General features: G+C 37.4%; 1 protein-coding gene across 5 annotated transcripts in view; it reads left to right on the plus strand.

Moving 5' to 3' along the window:
• PDS5B (PDS5 cohesin associated factor B) overlaps positions 1-18,057 on the plus strand; it is a 212,298-nt gene that overhangs the window by 92,876 nt on the left and 101,365 nt on the right. For all 5 annotated transcript variants that reach the window (XM_084879314.1, XM_084879315.1, XM_084879312.1 and 2 more), the window contains 3 exons: positions 5,543-5,683; positions 8,041-8,156; positions 13,727-13,821. In XM_084879314.1, the coding sequence (XP_084735440.1) occupies positions 5,543-5,683; positions 8,041-8,156; positions 13,727-13,821 (352 nt within the window). The remainder of the gene's footprint in view (positions 1-5,542; positions 5,684-8,040; positions 8,157-13,726; positions 13,822-18,057) is intronic.

Below are 18,057 nucleotides of genomic sequence, written 5' to 3' on the forward strand. Positions count from 1 at the left end.
CAATGCCCAAGGTGCAGGCAACCCTCAGATGAGGCTCAGGTAACCAGGGCTGGCCGAGGCTTGTGTTGCCAGCAGTGGCGGCAGCAGAGGTGTGATGGGGTGTCACCTTCTCCTGATCGCCAGGTTACTTCCAGCTCCTGAGGGCTCCTGCACTGTGATGGGGCAGGCCAGGCTGACGGACCCCCTCCAATGTATAAAATTTCATGCACTGGGCCTCTAGTATTATAATAAAATTTAAAAGGTAAATAAAAGGACTAAGATAGGACTTTTAGCCATCCCAGATAATCAGTATAAAAACATTTTCTTAATTACTTATACCCTATGTTATATTTCTGCTTTTAGTTCTTGTTTGCAAAAATATAATCCCCCCATCTGTACTTTCATGTTATATCTTTATCAGAAGCAGAGGAACAGAATTAATAGAATGGCCTAGGAACACTTTCAGTTACATATATGTTCCCAGTACTTTGTTATCTCTTCTTTCTCCTATTTTCTTATCCCTTGTTTTATTTGAGGGTTAGCTGTGAAGTTAAGAATTGTTGTTTTGTTTTGTTTTGTTTTTGGTAAGACTTATTTTTTTTGCCTCACACCTATACATGTAAAATTACTAGAATTCTAGTAAACTTAATTGTCTTGATACAGGATAAAATGAGTATAGTTTTAAGAGTATTATTAAGTTATTCTTAAGCTTTTGAACTTGCATATGTAATGGCCAATATTTATTTACCTTCCTACTTGAAAATTAGCAAAAATAGAGGTAAGATACTAAGATAATAAAAATTATTATTATTAACAATGAAACCCACTTCTGTTTTTTATTTTTGTCTTTTTCATTTTTATGTATAGACACATTCACGTTGGTCTTTATAGTTAGTGATTTATGCATGTAGATTATTTTTTAAAATAAATAAAAATTATAACTTGACTCAGAAAGCTTAAAAAAAATATATGTATATTTAAAAATTTAAAAAGTACATAATGACAATTCAAAACTTTTCTATATGGATCACTACTTGGTAAATTATTTTTCACCAAATCATTTTATTTTATTTTAAATATATTTTATTGGTTTTTTACAGAGAGGAAGGGAGAGGTATATAGGTTAGAAACATCAATGAGAGAGAAACATCAATCAGCTGCCTCCTGCACACTTCCTACTGGGTATGTGCCTACAATCAAAGTACATGCCCTTTACCAGAGTCAAACCTGGGACCCTTGAGTCTGCAGGATGACAACTCCATCAACTGAGCCGAACCAGTCAGGGCTACCAGATCATTTTAGTCAGAAGTTTTAGGTGATAGCACAAAATTATTTTCTTATACTGGAAAAAATATATCAAGTCCATTTTGATATAGGTAAGATTTTATTAAATTGCTTAGTCTTAAAAAAAATTGCTTAGTCTTCCTTAGTTTCAGTTTTTGCATCTGTAAGTTGGGGTTAATAATGCTTGACTTCATATGGTAGAGACTGTTAAACAGTGAAAACACTTTTGTAATTAAATTTAAATGCGTAAGTCTCAGGTAGAATTTATTACTGACCTTACACATACTCATTTCATTAAGAAGCAATTCTTCTAAAATAATTTAATTTCTAGTATGAATATTTACTACCCGCTTGTAATTGAAAAAATTTTTTTTGGAAAGGCAATACTTAATCAAATCATTATTTGCTTCCTCCACTAATTTGTAAGCCCTCATGTAGGGCGTGAAGAAGACTGACTTGGTCCTTAGCTTTATGGAGATTATATAAATGTTAAATAAATGTTTTTGATGGAATTTGTAAGAAAGAAACTAAGAAATCATTTTTTTTTTTTTTTTTTTTTTTAATGAGCTTTTCCCAGACTGATAGAAGAGGATGTTTTCATCACCAAGGTGGCCATATTGGGAGGGATTATTGTTTTGTTGTTGTTGTTGTTGTTATTATTATTGTTAAGGAAAACTAGATTTACTGTTTTTAAATGGTTGAAAATTTGTGAGTTGAAGCAGCAAAGTTTCTGTATTTTCAACCTAAATGAGAATTTAATGTTTGATGTCATGAAGTTCTTTTCCCAGAAAATTGATAAAAAAGAGGGGAAAACAAATGGTTTTTAAAACCAATAAAGAAAGAGCGTCGGCCTGTGGACTGAAAGGTCCCGGGTTCGATTCTGGTCAAGGGCATGTACCTTGGCTGTGGGCACATCCCCAGTGGGGGTGTGCAGGAGCAGCTAATCTATGCTTCTCTCTCTGTCCTTCTCTCTTCCTCTTTGTAAAAAATCAATAAAACATATTAAATAAATAAAAAAAAAGAATGAATAGTAAAACAGAACTTGTTCTTTTTTCCCCCCTGCATGCATAAATAGTTTATACAGGTTTATAGGCCTAAGAAACTTTAAGAATGACCCAAGAACTAAAATAAAGCAGAAGAGACATAGAAATGTGAAGTCTTTGACTTTATACTTTCCATGTAGAAAGCCTTTTAACCAAGTTGTGTGTTAAACTGTCACAAAGAGAAAAGATTAGGGCAGCTTATGTGGTGTAAAGAATCCTTAACTTGTTCTTCCAGAAGACAAGCTATGCTGAGAATATGTTATATATTCCCTGGGTTAATTTTTACATATTTGAAAGAGTTTAAATACTTAAGAACTTGATCATTATGCCATGCATCATTACCACTTTCAGTAGTGGGATGATCTGAATGTGTGAGTTGGCTGCTTATAGAGAAAAAAAGGTTCAAATTTTTATTTTCCTTGTGTTTATATGTGCTTTTAATTGGATTTGAATTTTTGCTATAAACCTTGTGCATTGTTTATTTTATTTATGAGAGTATAAATATCAAAAAGGATCAGAAAGAAGTTTTGCATTATTCTATATAATAGAAGCCTAATATTCAAGTCAACTGAACATTGGAACGTCTGGTCGCTATGACATGCACTGACCACCAGGGGGCAGACACTCAAACCAGGAGCTGCCCCCAGGTGGTCAGTGTGCTCCCACAAGGGGGTGCCTCTCAGCCAGAGGCCAGGTTCAGGACTGGCGAGCACAGTGTCTGTGGTGGGAGTCTCTCGTCTCCAAGGCAGTGCTAAGGAGCAGCAAGCTGAGCCTTAAGGAGCAGCAAGCAGGCAGGCAGTAAGGAGTAATGGATCCCAGTCTGTGAGAGGGTTCAGGCTGGGCTGAAGGACCCTCCCCACCCCAAAGTGCATGAATTTTTGTGCACCAGGCCTCTAGTAAATATATAATTACATATCTTAAAAATGAAATTAGTTCTTACTGTGAAGGTGTAAGGCTTTGTCTTCTATGCTATTGTTTCTATACATGTTAAGGTGAGCAAGTCATCCTTATCCTTAAGGAATGATCTAGTAGAAGAATTAAGACAACTAATGCAGGATAAAATATAGAAAGACTGTAATGAGGAATAATGTGTTTGGTAGTAGAGTGTTTATTGATAATGCTATTTTAAATTGTGTATAATGTGAATTTCTTGTTTTATCTTTTCATATAACTTGTAGTGCAAGCATGTCAAACTAGGAGCCTAACATTGGCCAAATAAACAAGATTTAAGTTTATGTGGGCCACAAAAAAAACAAAGCTTTCAATTTTCATAGAAACGTAGATTTATTTCGATATAGACATGCTAAATACAAAGGGCTAAAATAAATGAGTAATCTATACTAATAAAAGATTAATGCTAATTAGACCGGACGTCTTCCAGATGTCCTTCCCGATGTTCTTCCTGACAAAGCCAGGGCAGGGGTGAAGCTGCCCAGGATCTTAAGTGCCTGTGGCTGGCCCGGGTGAAGCCACCCAGGGTCCTGGTTGCCTGTGGCTGGCCAGGGCGAGAGAAGCTTGGGTCCCAGGTGCCAAGAAGAAAGCCAGTGGGGGCAGCTGGGGTAAGGAAGGCCTACTCTTGCATGAATTTCTGTGCATCAGGCCTCTAGTTATTAACACAAAATAATAGAAACGTTTTAATAAAAATCAATATTTTTTCTTGAACATTAACTCACCAGACACTGAAGAACTGCACAAATTAATAAGTGTAACGCAAATAAACCTGTTTTTATTGTTCTTCGAAAGCAAAATATTTCCTGTTGCACATACCAAACAAGTTAGTACAAGACTAATGACACAGCAGTCGGCTGCTAAAATATTCGCTGCTAGAATTAGTGGAGGGAAATGGTGCTCCCGTGTGTAAGGGAGAAAAGAATGCAACATGATTATAGATCAGTCATTAGAGAACTTTGTAGTTCATTATTAATAACTAGAGGCCTGGTGCATGAAATTCATGCACTGGGGGATCGGGAGGTTAGAGGGTGGTGGTGTCCCTCAGCCCAGCTTGCACCCTCTCCCATCTGGGACCTCTCGAGGGATGTTTGACTGCCCATTTAGGCCCGATCAGTGATCAGTCGGACATCCCTCTCACAATCCAGGACTGCTGGCTCCCAACTGCTTGCCTGCCTGACTTCCTGATTGCACCTAACCGCTTCTGCCTGCCAGCCTGATCACCCCCTAACCACTCCCATGCCAGCCTGATTGATGTCTTAATTGCTCCCCTGCCAGCCTGTTTGCCCCCAACTTCCCTCATCTGCCGGCCTGGTCACCCCTAACTGCCCTCCCCTGCAGGGTTGATCACTTCCAACTGCCCTCCCTTGCAGGCCTGGTCCCTCCAAACTACCTTCCCCCGCTGGCCATCTGTATCCACATGGGGGCAGGATCTTTGATCACATGGGGGCAGCCATCTTGTGTTGGAGTGATGGTCAATCTGCATATTACTCTTTTATTAGATAGGATAGAGGCCTGGTGCATGGGTGGGGGCCAGCTGGTTTACCCTGAAGGGTGTCTCGAATCAGGGTGGGGGTTCTCTTGGGGCGTGGGGTGGCCTGGGCGAGGGGCCTGTGTTGGTTTGCAGGTCCGCCATGCCCCCTGGTGACCCAAGTGGAGTCCCTGGTATCTGGGGGTTATTTACCTTCTACAATTGAAACTTTGTAGCCTGGAGCGGAGCCAAGGCCTTGCTCACTCGGCTGCAGCCATTTTTGTTGAGGTTCATGTATCTTCTATAATTGAAACTTTGTAGCCTTGAGTGGAGACCTAAGCCGACCAGGGGTTGTGGAAAGCATGGCTTCTGTTGCTGAGGAAATCCAAGCCTCTCTCAACTGCTCTCTTTAGCTGCAGTCATCTTGGCTGGGGTTAATTTACATACTTGCTCTGATTGTCTGGTGGGCATGGCTTGGGCAGAGTGATGGTTAATTTGCATATTACTCTTTTATAAGGTAGGATTATATACAACAGGATATTGTAAAAATTAGGTCACAAAATTGTTATTACAACATTTCTTACATACTGTTATATTAGCTGGAAAGCAAAAATTTTCCTTGAGGGTTGCAAGCAGCCCCTGGACTGCAAGTTTGACATGCTTGCTGAAATGGTTTCCTACTTACTGTTAGAAAATGTTTTCATATGCCTACTTTGACTTTTTATGAAATTATAATTTAGTTGAATAATACTTAAGATTTTAGAAAGTTTATTTTATCTATGGTGTTTCTATTAATGATACTTTTTTTCCCCAAAAGTTTTTCAACCAGGTTCTGATGCTTGGGAAAACATCTATCAGTGATTTGTCAGAACATGTCTTTGACTTAATTTTGGAACTCTATAATATTGATAGTCATTTGCTGCTCTCAGTTTTACCCCAGCTTGAATTCAAACTAAAGGTAACTATTCTAAAAATAATATTCTATAAACTATCAAAGATTATTATTTATGGCTTGTTAATTCTTATAATGCTTTTATCTGAGGATTACAGAAGTAATGGTATGTATTTATTATTTAAATTACATATTTGTGCCTTGACTATTTGTTTATCTTGAAAGCCTGTCATGATTCCTAGCAAATAGTAGCTGCTCAATTAATTATTGGAAGGATGGTATTTTTCTCAGAATATTGTCAAGATAAATTCTAGGTTGTGACTCAGTTTTAAGGTCATAACTATACACTACGCCAGGGGTCTTCACACTACAGCCCGCGGGCCACATGCGGCCCGCAGAGGAGTCTGATCCGGCCCGCCAGGTTTTTTGGGCAGTGAGCACAGCCGAGGTGTTACAGTAGGAATTAGTAGTTCATATAGTCTGGCCCTCCAGCTCTCTGAGGGACCGTGATCTGGCCCCCACTTTAAAAAGTTTGAGGACCCCTGCACTACGCTAATGTTTTCAAGTTTATAGTAATTCTCAAAACCCCTTGACTGGGCTATAAAAATAGTTTAGGGTCTGTTATCCACATCATGTGAAATATTTTTTTGTGTGCGTAATATCTTATACATTCCTATGTTAAAAGCACCTTTGCTTTTAATCTCTTAAAAACATATTACCATTGACTTGACATTATTATTTTCATTTGCAGATTTGGGGGATAATCCTTTTTTCTTCAAAATTATTACAGGAAATTCAAGCTGTTTATAATTAATAATCTTTGTGGATCCAGTGTATCACACAGAAAAGTTCTTATTTCTGTTATATATTTTGTTTCTAAAATTTTTTATTTGTCTTTCAAAAACAACAAAATAAACAGTTTATTTTGGAAGTTAAAAAAGAATTCTTGTTTTATTCTTGGGTGCATTTTTGGTATATTTCTTAGGTGAGTTATTTGATTTAACTGCCTCCCTGCTCCCCTTTTTTTAATGTAGTTAGCAGTTTGATGCGGCATAGGCAGGCATACCTTTAATTATATATTGGTCTTATTTTCTCTAATAAAAATATTGAATACTCTAAGAAATGTAAAAATAAGGAATTATCATTCCTACTTTCAGCAAATCTAACATCTAGTCTGAAAGGAAGAAGAAAATTTAATCCAGATCTAATAAAGGGCCAGATATTGTAAGTGTCACAAAAGTTACAAACAGCATACAATTGAAGCAAAGGAAACATCATGCAGAAGCATATAGAGGTAGGAAGGTGCTGGGTGAATTTGTAGAACACAGGGAAATATAGTTGGATGACAGTGATAAAGTATATTTAAATCATTCCTGGCTGCATATTAGAGTCTTCAGCTGTGGAGCTATTATAAACAAGCTCATATCCAGGCATTAAAACAAACCAGTTGATCAGAATTTCTGTCATAGGGTTCAGGCATCTGTTATTTTTTTATTTTTCTGTGTGTTTGTGTGTGTTTTGCTCTTTTATAGCCTTAGAGGTCATTCTAATGTGCAGTCAGGGTTGAAAATAATTAGATAGTAGAAACGAATTAGGTCATATTATGGGAGCTCTCAATGCGAGGCTGAAGCATTGGTTTAAAATTTTTTAAATATCATATAATGCTGTTCACACCTTGAATATCAGTGTGTATTTTTTTAATATTCTCAATTGTCATATATTCAATTCTAGAATTTGCTTATCCATTTAACCACTATCATCTGTTGCAGTTACCAAAATCAGTAACAGTAAAATTGAGTTCTTATCCCTAGAGAACCCACAATATAGTGTAGAAAACAAATTTTAATTTTTGCATGTCTACGACTTCATCATATTATTGAACTCCATTATGAATCTGGTATATGAGCATGAACTCTCCTATCTAGGCCGATAGGGAGCGCGCGCAGGCATGGAGAGGCCAGTGGGCAGGGCAGGGCATGACGCCCGCCTTTGTTCAGCATATATTTATTCCTACAAAGAGCTTAACCTGGACAATTATATGGAATTCTCTGTTTACTGGAAGGCTTGTCCTTTGTCAGTGTTTGTTCTTAAAAACCACAAATAGTTTTTTTAAGAGTTTGATGCAAGTTAGTTTTTGAATTTGACTTTGAATAAAAATAATTGTAAAGTGGGAACCTCTAATATTCACTCAAACTTTCAGATGTATTTTCATGTAGGAAGTACTGCTTTGATGTAATTTGAGATGATCAGAGCATTGAAGATTTAATTTTGTGAAAACTATATTGATCATTTTTATATATAATATTTCATCTAGAGTTTATGGAAGGTTTTCTGTACAATTGGAAGATAAGAGAAATAATGAAAAAATTACTCTGGATATATCTAATTCATGTTTTTAAAACTATGGTTTTGTTTTGTTTTAGAGCAATGATAATGATGAACGCCTGCAAGTTGTTAAACTACTAGCAAAAATGTTTGGGGCAAAGGATTCAGAATTGGCTTCTCAAAACAAACCACTTTGGCAGTGTTACTTGGGCAGGTATATGATTTTGGTGTCCTGTTTAAAAGCCATGTATGTTTATATCTACTTATATCTCTTTAAAACACCATCCACATTTAAGTTTATTCTCTGAAATCATAAAAAATGTTTTATGTTTTGGATTTTTTGAATGCTGATCACGATTAGTCACATTTACAATTTTCCTTTTGTTTTTCATCTTATCTTGTCCTCAATAATTTTTAAAAAATGGTACATTTAAAGTTCCCTCACAAAGTATTATAATCATGGAATTAAAATGTATTATTATGTAGCAGTAATTAATTTTAACTAAAAATACATTAATTTGAAAGATAACCCCTCCACAAAATAATTATATTTGGTTAGATTATTTGAGATACATATTGTAAGGACAGTCACAAAATGAGTAAATGAATGATTACGTATGTTCCTCCTCCTAGCTTTCTTCCTCTTTTAAAGAAATGATAACCTATGTTCCTCATACACTTTTAATGACCCACAAACCTCCTGAAATTGGTTGCCAAATTTTGAGTGTGTTTGCTTATTTCTCTTTTCTGTGAGAAGGGTTCATTTCTTTATGTTTCTAAAGGTATCCTTGACCTTGAATATATTAAAGCCACTTCAAGTGGCTTTGTATTAGAATATTTTAATTTAATCCTCACCTGAGGATGTATTTTCCATTGATTGTCAGGCAGAATGGAAGGGAGGGAGGAAAGGAGGACTGAGAGAAAGAGAGAGAGGGAGAAGGGGAGAGAGAGAAATATTGATGTGAGAGAGACACATCAATTGGATGCTTCCTGCATGTGCACCAACAGGCCTAGCATTGAACCTAAAACCAAGGTACATGCCCTTGACTGGGAATTAAACCTGAGACTCTTCGTTCTGTGGCCAACACCCTAAACCCTGAGTCAGACTAGCCAAGACAATATTTTTATTTTTGTTACCACTTTTATTTCTATCCGAACCCCAGAATTGTCACTGAATTATGATAAATTTTTGTCTTTAGTTTTTGTTTTGTTTTTTAATAACAGTTTTTTGTTTTCTAATAACTACATAAGTCTTTATAAGTACTGGCTAAGGGCTAAATTCTTAATCTGATTATCTCCTATAGATAAATAATAACATTTACAAGTTATATTAAACTAACAAATATTAGCCTATTGTCATTTTGAGTTTTATTTTAGATTTTTTTCTAATACAGTGGAAACTTCTTGAGTGGTAAAGCAAAATATTTTACAAGTGTAATTAGATGATAAGATTAAATTTAAAATCCATTTGTTTAATGTGTTAAAACAAAAATACAATTTTTACATATAAACATTTAAAGTATAACTTTAAATCAGGACTTGGACTACCCAGACTTAATAGGTTTTATGTAAGAAAAATCCTAATTTAAATGTATGTCCACTTTCTATTACTTTGTAATTTTTTTTTCTTTTACTTGTAATGACAAAAACCTTTTACATTATTACCAAATTCAAGGAGCTAGAATATTTCTTAAAAATAATTTATTTTATTTATTATGGTACATTGAGAAATGGTAAACTGTATCTTGATTCAAAACACTCAAGAAATTTTATGAGATCATAGGCTAGAATTTATAATTTCTTTTTTTTATAAAACTTTTTTTTCTAGTAATAAGCTTTTATGAGTAATGTGGTTCTTATTTTGAAGCCTTATTTTCTTTATAAAATGCTAAATTTTGTGTGTTATAGTAATAGGCAATATAAGATTTGGAAACCTTTGATCTTACAGAATTAAGACTGAAAATAGCAAGTGGAAAGTTCTCACTTCACTTTAATATTTTTATTGTTTATTTTTGAATGTCAATGTTTAGAGACAATTAGATATCATATGCTTCCTGATAGAGGAACATAATGCCATTTATAAAGTAGTCTTCCTAAAAAAAATGAACCTAATATGATCACTTTTATATGATCCTAGCCATATAAACTTAGGAGAAAAGGGAGCCTGTTAATTCCCATCAGAATGATAAAATTAGCAAAATTTTAACTTGAAAACACTATACACAAACAAAAAGCAGTTGCTTCACTAAATTATAATGGAAAAAAAAAAAGGAAATGAAGGGAAAATATAAAATTAAAAGATACTTAAATGACATATCATCCAAATTTTTTAAGAGATGCTAATGTATTACATTTCCATATAAAAATTGACTTTGATATTAATGGGTATGTAATAATTGTGATGGTTAACTGGATAGGACTAATTTGGGTACAATTATAATATAGTTATCTATATTAATAATAGACAAACATAATAAATTGACCATATCTCTGCAACACACAGCCAATCAGAAGTGAGTATTCAAATTAACCTGACAAAGATGGCAGGCCTATGGGCAGCTCACAAGTTCTGAGCAGCCAGGGGTTGGGCGGGACGCCTGCCCACCTATCCGGAGCCCTGCTCAAGGTGACGAAGCCAGGCACCTTGCTCTGTCTAGGCCGATAGGGAGCGCGCGCAGGCATGGAGAGGCCAGTGGGCAGGGCAGGGCATGACGCCCGCCTTTGTCGCCTTGGGCAACACACTCCAAGCCGTGGGCAGTGTGAGAGCCTCTGGGCCTGGGAGGCAGGCTGGCAGAGGGCGGCCTGTACTCCCCACATGGCAGTGCGTGGGTGCCGAGCAGAGCCTACGGGCTGAGCTGAAGAATTGCCTGCTGGCCATCAGTGCTGAGGAGTGGCTGTGTAAGTCCCGCCTCCTGGCCCAGAAGGTGCAGAGATAGTCACCGTGGCGGGCCACATCCTCTTCTTCCCCCATGGTGTGCGAACGTCCCTCACCACGTCCCCCAGCACGCTGTCACAGTCCTGGACCATGGTGTATGCAAGTTCCCCTCACCTCTCCGCCACACTTCCATCAACCCCAGCATGCCTACACCCCCCACAGGATGTGCGCACGTTCCCTCCAGCATGCTCTCGTCCTTTAGTGAGTGTCTGAATGTTCTGAGTGCTGAGGGTGGGTGCCTGTGAGATGACAGTGAGAGGGTGGAGTGGTGATATCATGTTCCCGCGGAGGCCAGTGCAGCGATGAGATTACCTCCATGGGCTAATGCAGGTGCTGAGGTGGGAGCAGGTAGGGACAGACATACCTTGTGGTTGCAGGCTGCCCTTGCTCAGGTGCCTTCGGTCAGTATTCAAGATCAGGAACCCAGAGGAGGCAAGGAATGGTGGGAAAGTTGGGGCAACTGCAGAGGAGGAATGTGCACTTTGGGTGCCAGCACCCATGAGTGAAGGCTGCCCTGACTGAGCCTTGCTCTCTCAGAGCCTATCACGCTCCTGCTGGATAGCAGGTGACAGGATGTGCTTTTCCAAGTTAATGAGAAATAACATTGATTCTCCCACTGCCCTCGAAGGTGGAAAGTGGAGTGGGGACACATGTCTGGCGGTTCCAAATCCGCCATTGGTTCCTTTCACTGCTGACTAGAGATATACAGGGTGTCCCCCCAAAATGTATACACACTTTGAATACCTACTAATCCTAATGGGTTGAAGCATGAAAAGAAAGAAACAACAATGAAGCTGTCAACTATTAAAAGCTCAGGCACAAACCTGCAGTTGACCATTGCCCAGGAGTCTCATATTGGAAAGAGTGCAGGCTGGACTGAGGGGTGTCCCCCCTCCCCATCCTCATGCATAAATTTCATGCACTGGACCTCTAGTGTAAAATAATACGCTTGAGTACCAGATCACCACACATTTGTGAATACTTCTGTGTAAAAATAATACTTTGAGGAATAGTTTTCTTTTTAAAACTAGTATAAGATTTATATAATGTATCTACCCTGTTTCCCCGAAAATAAGACAGTGTCTTATATTAATTTTTTCTCCCAAAGTTGCACTAGGTCTTATTTTCAGGGCATGTCTTATCTTTCCATGCGCTAGGTCTTATTTTTGGAGGATGTCTTATTTTCAGGGAAACACGGTATGAACTATGTACATACATTATACTTTCATAAACATTTTAAAGTATAGTATTTATAGAAAAAATTGTCATTTTAAATTCTTGTATTTGAATCAAATATGTATTTAAACATGCCCCTTTAAAGTACATAGTTATCACAGGAGATTGTCCTAGTTTAATAAGGTTTCAAAACATTTATACACATAATAGTGCCCAGTCCATGAACTTATCCACAGGTGGGGTCCCTTGGCCTGGGATTGGGGCAGATTGGGGCAGATGGTGGCTGGCTGGCTGGAGAGGGAACATCAGAGGGCTCCAGTGTGTGTCTGACCCACTGGCCCCGTCCCCATCGACCAGACCCCAGCAGCAAGCTAAACTACCAGTTGGAGTGTCTGCCCCGGTGGTTCATGTGTGTCATAGCAACTGATCAAAGGGTCAACCAATTGGTAAGACACTTAGCATATTACCCTTCTACTAGAGGCCCAGTGCACGAAATTTGTGCACGGGGTGGAGCGGGGTGTCCCTCAGCCCAGCCTGCACCCTCTCCAATCTGGGACATCCCTCTCACAATCCAGGACTGCTGGCTCCCAATTGCTTACCTGCCTGCCTTCCTGATTGCCCCTAACCACTTCTGCCTGCCAACCTGATCACCCCCTAGCCATTCTCATGCTAGCCTGATTGATGTCTAACTGCCCCCCTGTCAGCCTGTTTGCCCCTAACTGCCCTCCCCTGCAGGCCTGGTTGTCCCTAACTGCCCTCCCCTGCAGGCCCAGTCACTCCCAACTTCCCTCATCTCCAAGCCTGGGTCACCCCTAACTGCCCTCCCCTGGGGACCTGGTTCCTCCCACCTGCCCTCCCCAGCTGGCCTGACCGCCCACAACTGCCCTCCCTTGCAGGCCTGGTCCCTCCCAACTGCTCTCCAATGCTGGCCATCTTTTGATGGCCATCTTGTGTCCACAGGGGGGCAGCCATATTGTGTGTTGGAGTGATGGTCAATCTGCATATTACTCTTTTATTAGATAGGAGAGAGGCCTGGTGCACAGTGGGGGCCAGTTGGTTTGCCCTGAAGGGTGTCCCAGGTCAGGGTTGGGGTTCCTTGGGGTGTGGAGTCTTTGGGCGAGGGGCCTGTGGTGGTTTGCAGATAGGCCACACCCCCTGGTGACCCAAGTGGAGGCCTTGGTATCTGGGATTTATGTATCTTCTACAATTGAAACTTTGTATCCTGGAGTGAGCCAAGCTTGCTCCAAGGCTGTAGCCATTTCTGTTGGAATTTACTTACCTTCTATAATTTAAACTTTGTAGCATTGAGTGGAGGCCTAGGCCCGCAAGTGCAGGTGGAAAGCTTGGCTTCCTCCATTGTCTGGGAAACCCACGCCTCCCTCCTGCTCTCTGTAGCCACAGCCATCTTGGTTGGGTTTATTTGCATATTTTCTCCTTATTGTCTGGTGGGCATGGCTTGTGGATGTAATGAAAGTATAATCAATTTGCATATTACTCTTTTATTAGATAAAATTGTATAGAATGGCATATCAAAAACTTTGATAAAATCTCTGAGTCCACTTTGAATTATCCTATATGTTATTCTTTTAATTAGGGATTTAATATAAATTGATTGCAGATTAAACACATGTTTCTCTAATTTTAAAGATCACTGTGCCTTTGTATTTCATCAGGTTTAATGATATTCATGTACCAATACGCCTGGAATGTGTAAAATTTGCTAGCCACTGTCTCATGAATCATCCTGATTTAGCAAAGGACTTAACAGGTACTGTATATCATAATAACAAATATTTCTAGTTCTCTTTGGTGAAAAAATCCATTTTAAATATTTGGGGGATAAACAACCTTTTTTTTGTTTGTTTCTGTTATAGGTGAAGTCTTATTTCAATTCGTCATCATCAGAGTTACTTTCTGAAGCTAGAATTTTTACTTCCCAGTGCCTACTTAGGCTAGAAGCACTTATAAAATGTTGGTTTTATCAGAGACAATATTAATTTTGTAGTTTAAGGATATTTCTAAAGATATTTTAGGCATTTGGATTTGAACAGGTCTTGACTGTGACTAAGTTATAATATAGACTTTAACATTTTCCAATATTTGGGGAACTTAGGAGAGAGTCATTATTTTGTAAGCTAATTTAACCATTATAAAATGCAAGTAAAGTTTTTGAAATCTGTATAATTATAAGGCAGTTCAGAACTTTATATTTATGTAATAATGAGAAATCATTGCTTTGACTATTATTGTTCTGTTAACTATTTCAAAGTTAGGGAATAGTTCTAAAAATATAAATAAATAAAATAGCTTCTATGTTTTCCTCGAAATGTTAGCATTTTACTGCATTGGATTAAGATATTTAATAAAAGAAAATAAATTTTACATTTAGTTAAAATGCCTCTTACAAACTATACTCTCTTCTTACTTCTACAGAAACCACTCTACTAAATTTGGTGTGCATCCTGTTCATGGTTTTCTATTTAGGCTACACCTATATCTTTCCATAAATTATATATATTATTGTCATGTGCTTTAATATTTTTATTTAATCCTTTGACTCTGATGTAGTTGAACTTATCTCTGCTTTCTTATTTTGTGTTCTATTTTCTATGCCTTTACTTTTGTTCTGATTTCTTCTCTTTTGTTCAATTTTTTTCTCCATGTGCTTAGAGGTTAACATTCACTTTTGTTCTTTCAATGAATAATAGATTAATGAAATCTATAAAGTTAATCAAAATTCTCTAGTAGCTTTCTGATCAGTCAATGACCTCTGAAAGCTAAAATTCTGAACACTCTTCTCATTTGTCACACTATTGCTTATTATTTCATCTTTTTTTTTTTTTTTTTTTTTTTTTTACTTTATATCAACGTTTACTACATTTGTAACTGCCCTTTTTATACAGTACTAGAGGCCCAATGCACGAAATTTGTGCTAGAGTAGGCCTTCCTTTCCCTTGCTGCCGGCACTGGCTTTCCTCTGGCACCTGGGACACGGGCTTCCCTTGCAACCCTGGCTTCCTCCGGAAGGTTGTCTGGAAGGACATCCTGTCTAATTAACATAGTATGCTTTTATTATAGGTTTGCTCACAGTTTCGTCTTAATTCTTAGTACTTCCTTCTGGTAAAATTACGAAGTTTAGCTTTTTTTAAATTAAAAAAAATATATTTTATTGATTTTTTTACAGAGAAGAGAGAGGGACAGAGAGTTAGAAACATTGATGAGAGAGAATCATCGATCAGCTGCGTCTTGCACACCCCCTACTGGGAATGTGCCCGCAACCAAGGTACATGCCCTTGACCAAGGTACATTCCCTTGACTGGAATCGAACCTGGGACCCTTCAGTCCGAAGGCTGACGCTCTATCCACTGAACCAAACCAGTTTTGGCGAAATTTAGCTTTTTGTAATATTTTTAACAATTCATTGTTGCTTTCACATTTTGTTGACTTGTCATTCAGATTCTAACAGTAGGTATTTATCATCGGGAGGGAGAAATATCCACCTTGAAACCCTCTATCTGCCTACTCATATGTGAATGTGAACTGCTTGCTCTGTGAGCTGCTTTATAGTATTGCTCATAAGACAGTTCATGCTTCCTCCCTCTTTTTCATGTCCCCTCTCCTTCTCATTATTCCTTTCCTTGTGCTTGCAGGCTGTTGTGAGTACATCTGTGTATCTGTCTATCTTCCTTTTGTATCCTTCCTCCTATTTTCACATCGATGTCCCTTTCACCGTGGCGTTCTCTTCTTGTCTTATTTATGCAATATTCTCTGAAAACTAATCAGTGTTTTGGGCAGGTTTTCTTTTTTTCCTACAAAATGTCTGTTCAGCTAACTTTTCATTTGCTTTTCTCTCTATTTTCCATGTCAGAGGTTTTCCTTAAGTGCTTGACCATCCATGGGTATTTGCTCATAATTAAAGAGTGGGAGCTAAATGAAAAGCTGATTAGAAAGCCCTGACTATATGACTCTGACCTTTACTCTAGTGTGAATTTGAAGGGTTGTGTCTTGGTAATGCCTCTTGAACTAGTCAGATTCTCCAGAGAAGGGTATCCTATCAAGAGTTTAAAATTCTAGTTGCTAGTGTTTGGTATTTTTATATTGTTTATTTATTTTTAGCAATATTTCATTGTTGTGAATACACCATAATGAATTTATTCTTTTTTTTTATTTTGATGGATATCTGGTTTGTTATGGTTTGGGGTTATTATAACTGAGATCACTGTGAATATTCTTATACAAGTATTTCTGTGGATTTTATGTTTTTCTTTTTGGAACCACTTAGGAGTGAATTTGCTGGTCATGGGATAAATACATATTTAACTTCATAAGAAATATTCTACTTACAAGAGAAATATTTGAGAGTTCTACTTGTAAAGTATCTTTGCTGTCATTTTGTTTTATTAGTCTTTTTTTAATTTTAGCAATTCTCATAGGTCTTGTTTTTTTGTGGTTTTAATTTGCCATTTTCTATTGACTAATGAGATTGAGCATCATTTTTATCTACATATTGATGTATTATTTTCTTTTATGAAGTGAATGTTTAAAATTATTTTCTTTTATGAAGTGAATGTTTAAACCTATCTTTTTTTAATTGACTTATTATTTTTGTTGTTGATTTGTAGTAATTCTTTAGGTATTCTGGATTTTTTTTAAGTATAAAAAAAATTGAGCAACTTTTTCCATAGTCAGAACTTCAATGCAAAGTTTATTATTGACTAAATAATAGGTAGATGTGTTGATTAAAAAATAGTTTTATTGATTTCAAAGGAGAATGGAAGAGAGAGAAATATCAGTGATGAGAGGGAATCCTTGATTTGCAGCCTCCTGCTTGTCCCCTACCAGTGCTTGAGCCTGTAACCCAGCTATGTGCCTTGACCAGAACAGAACTAAGATCTCTGGTTCATAGATCAATACTCAAGCCACACGGGCCGGACAGTGATTTCTTCTTTAATAGCTACTTAAAAAATACTTTAGCTATGAGTTATTTCATCAATAATCATTTTAGTCCTTAGGTTATTTTGAAGATTTTTGTTGAATTAAGAAACGTCCAAATTTATAGAGAATTTTTATGAGATTATTTTAGCCAAATTTGACAATATAAGCAGGGAGCAAGATCTCAGATGCTCCTGAGAATAACAGTTTTGTACTTTCTTTTATGCATTTAAAATTAGAAAGGAAAAGTAAGGAAGATTATATGAAGGTGTGAGGAAGCAATTTGGGGATTGGATTACAGGATACTTTAGAGTATGTGCTTTCTTTCTTTTTCTTTTTACTTTTATAAATATTTAAATATTTTTTTTAATATAAGTCTTTATTGTTCAGATTATTACAGTTGTTCCTCTTCCCCTTCCCCTCAATAGCTCCCCTCCACTTGGTTCCCAACCCCACCCCATGCCCTTACCCCCACCACTGTCTTCATCCATAGGTGTTTTGTCCAATCTCTTCTCACACCCCTCAGACCCCCTTACCCTTGAGAATTGTTAGTCTAATCCCTTTCTATGTCCCTGATTCTATTGTATTCACCAGTCAATTTTGTTCTTAAGATTTTTTATTCATTTGATTTTTAGATTCACTTGGTAGGTATGCATTTGATGTCTTTTTGTTCATAATTTTTTACCTTTACCTTTTTCTTCTTCCTCTTCTTAAAGAGTGCCCTTCAACATTTCATTTAATCCTGGTTTGGTGTTGATAAACTCCTTTTTCTTCTCTGAAGCTCTTTATCTGACCTTCAATTCTAAATGATAGCTTTGCTGGGTAGAGTAATCTTGGTTGTAGGTTCTTGTTGTTCATCATTTTTAATATTTCTTGCCATTCCCATCTGGCCTGCATAGTTTCTGTTGAGAAATCAGCCTACAGTCGTATGGGTATTCCTTTGTAGGTAACTAGCTGTTTTTCTCTTGCTGCTTGTAAGATTTTCTCTTTGTCTTTTGCCCTTGGCATTTTAATTATGATGTGTCTTGGTGTGGTCCTCTTTAGATTCCTCTTGTTTGGGGTTCTGTGCGCT

This window comes from Pipistrellus hanaki, assembly GCF_964339955.1.
Source record: "Pipistrellus hanaki genome assembly, chromosome: 3".
Lineage (NCBI taxonomy): Eukaryota > Metazoa > Chordata > Mammalia > Chiroptera > Vespertilionidae > Pipistrellus > Pipistrellus hanaki.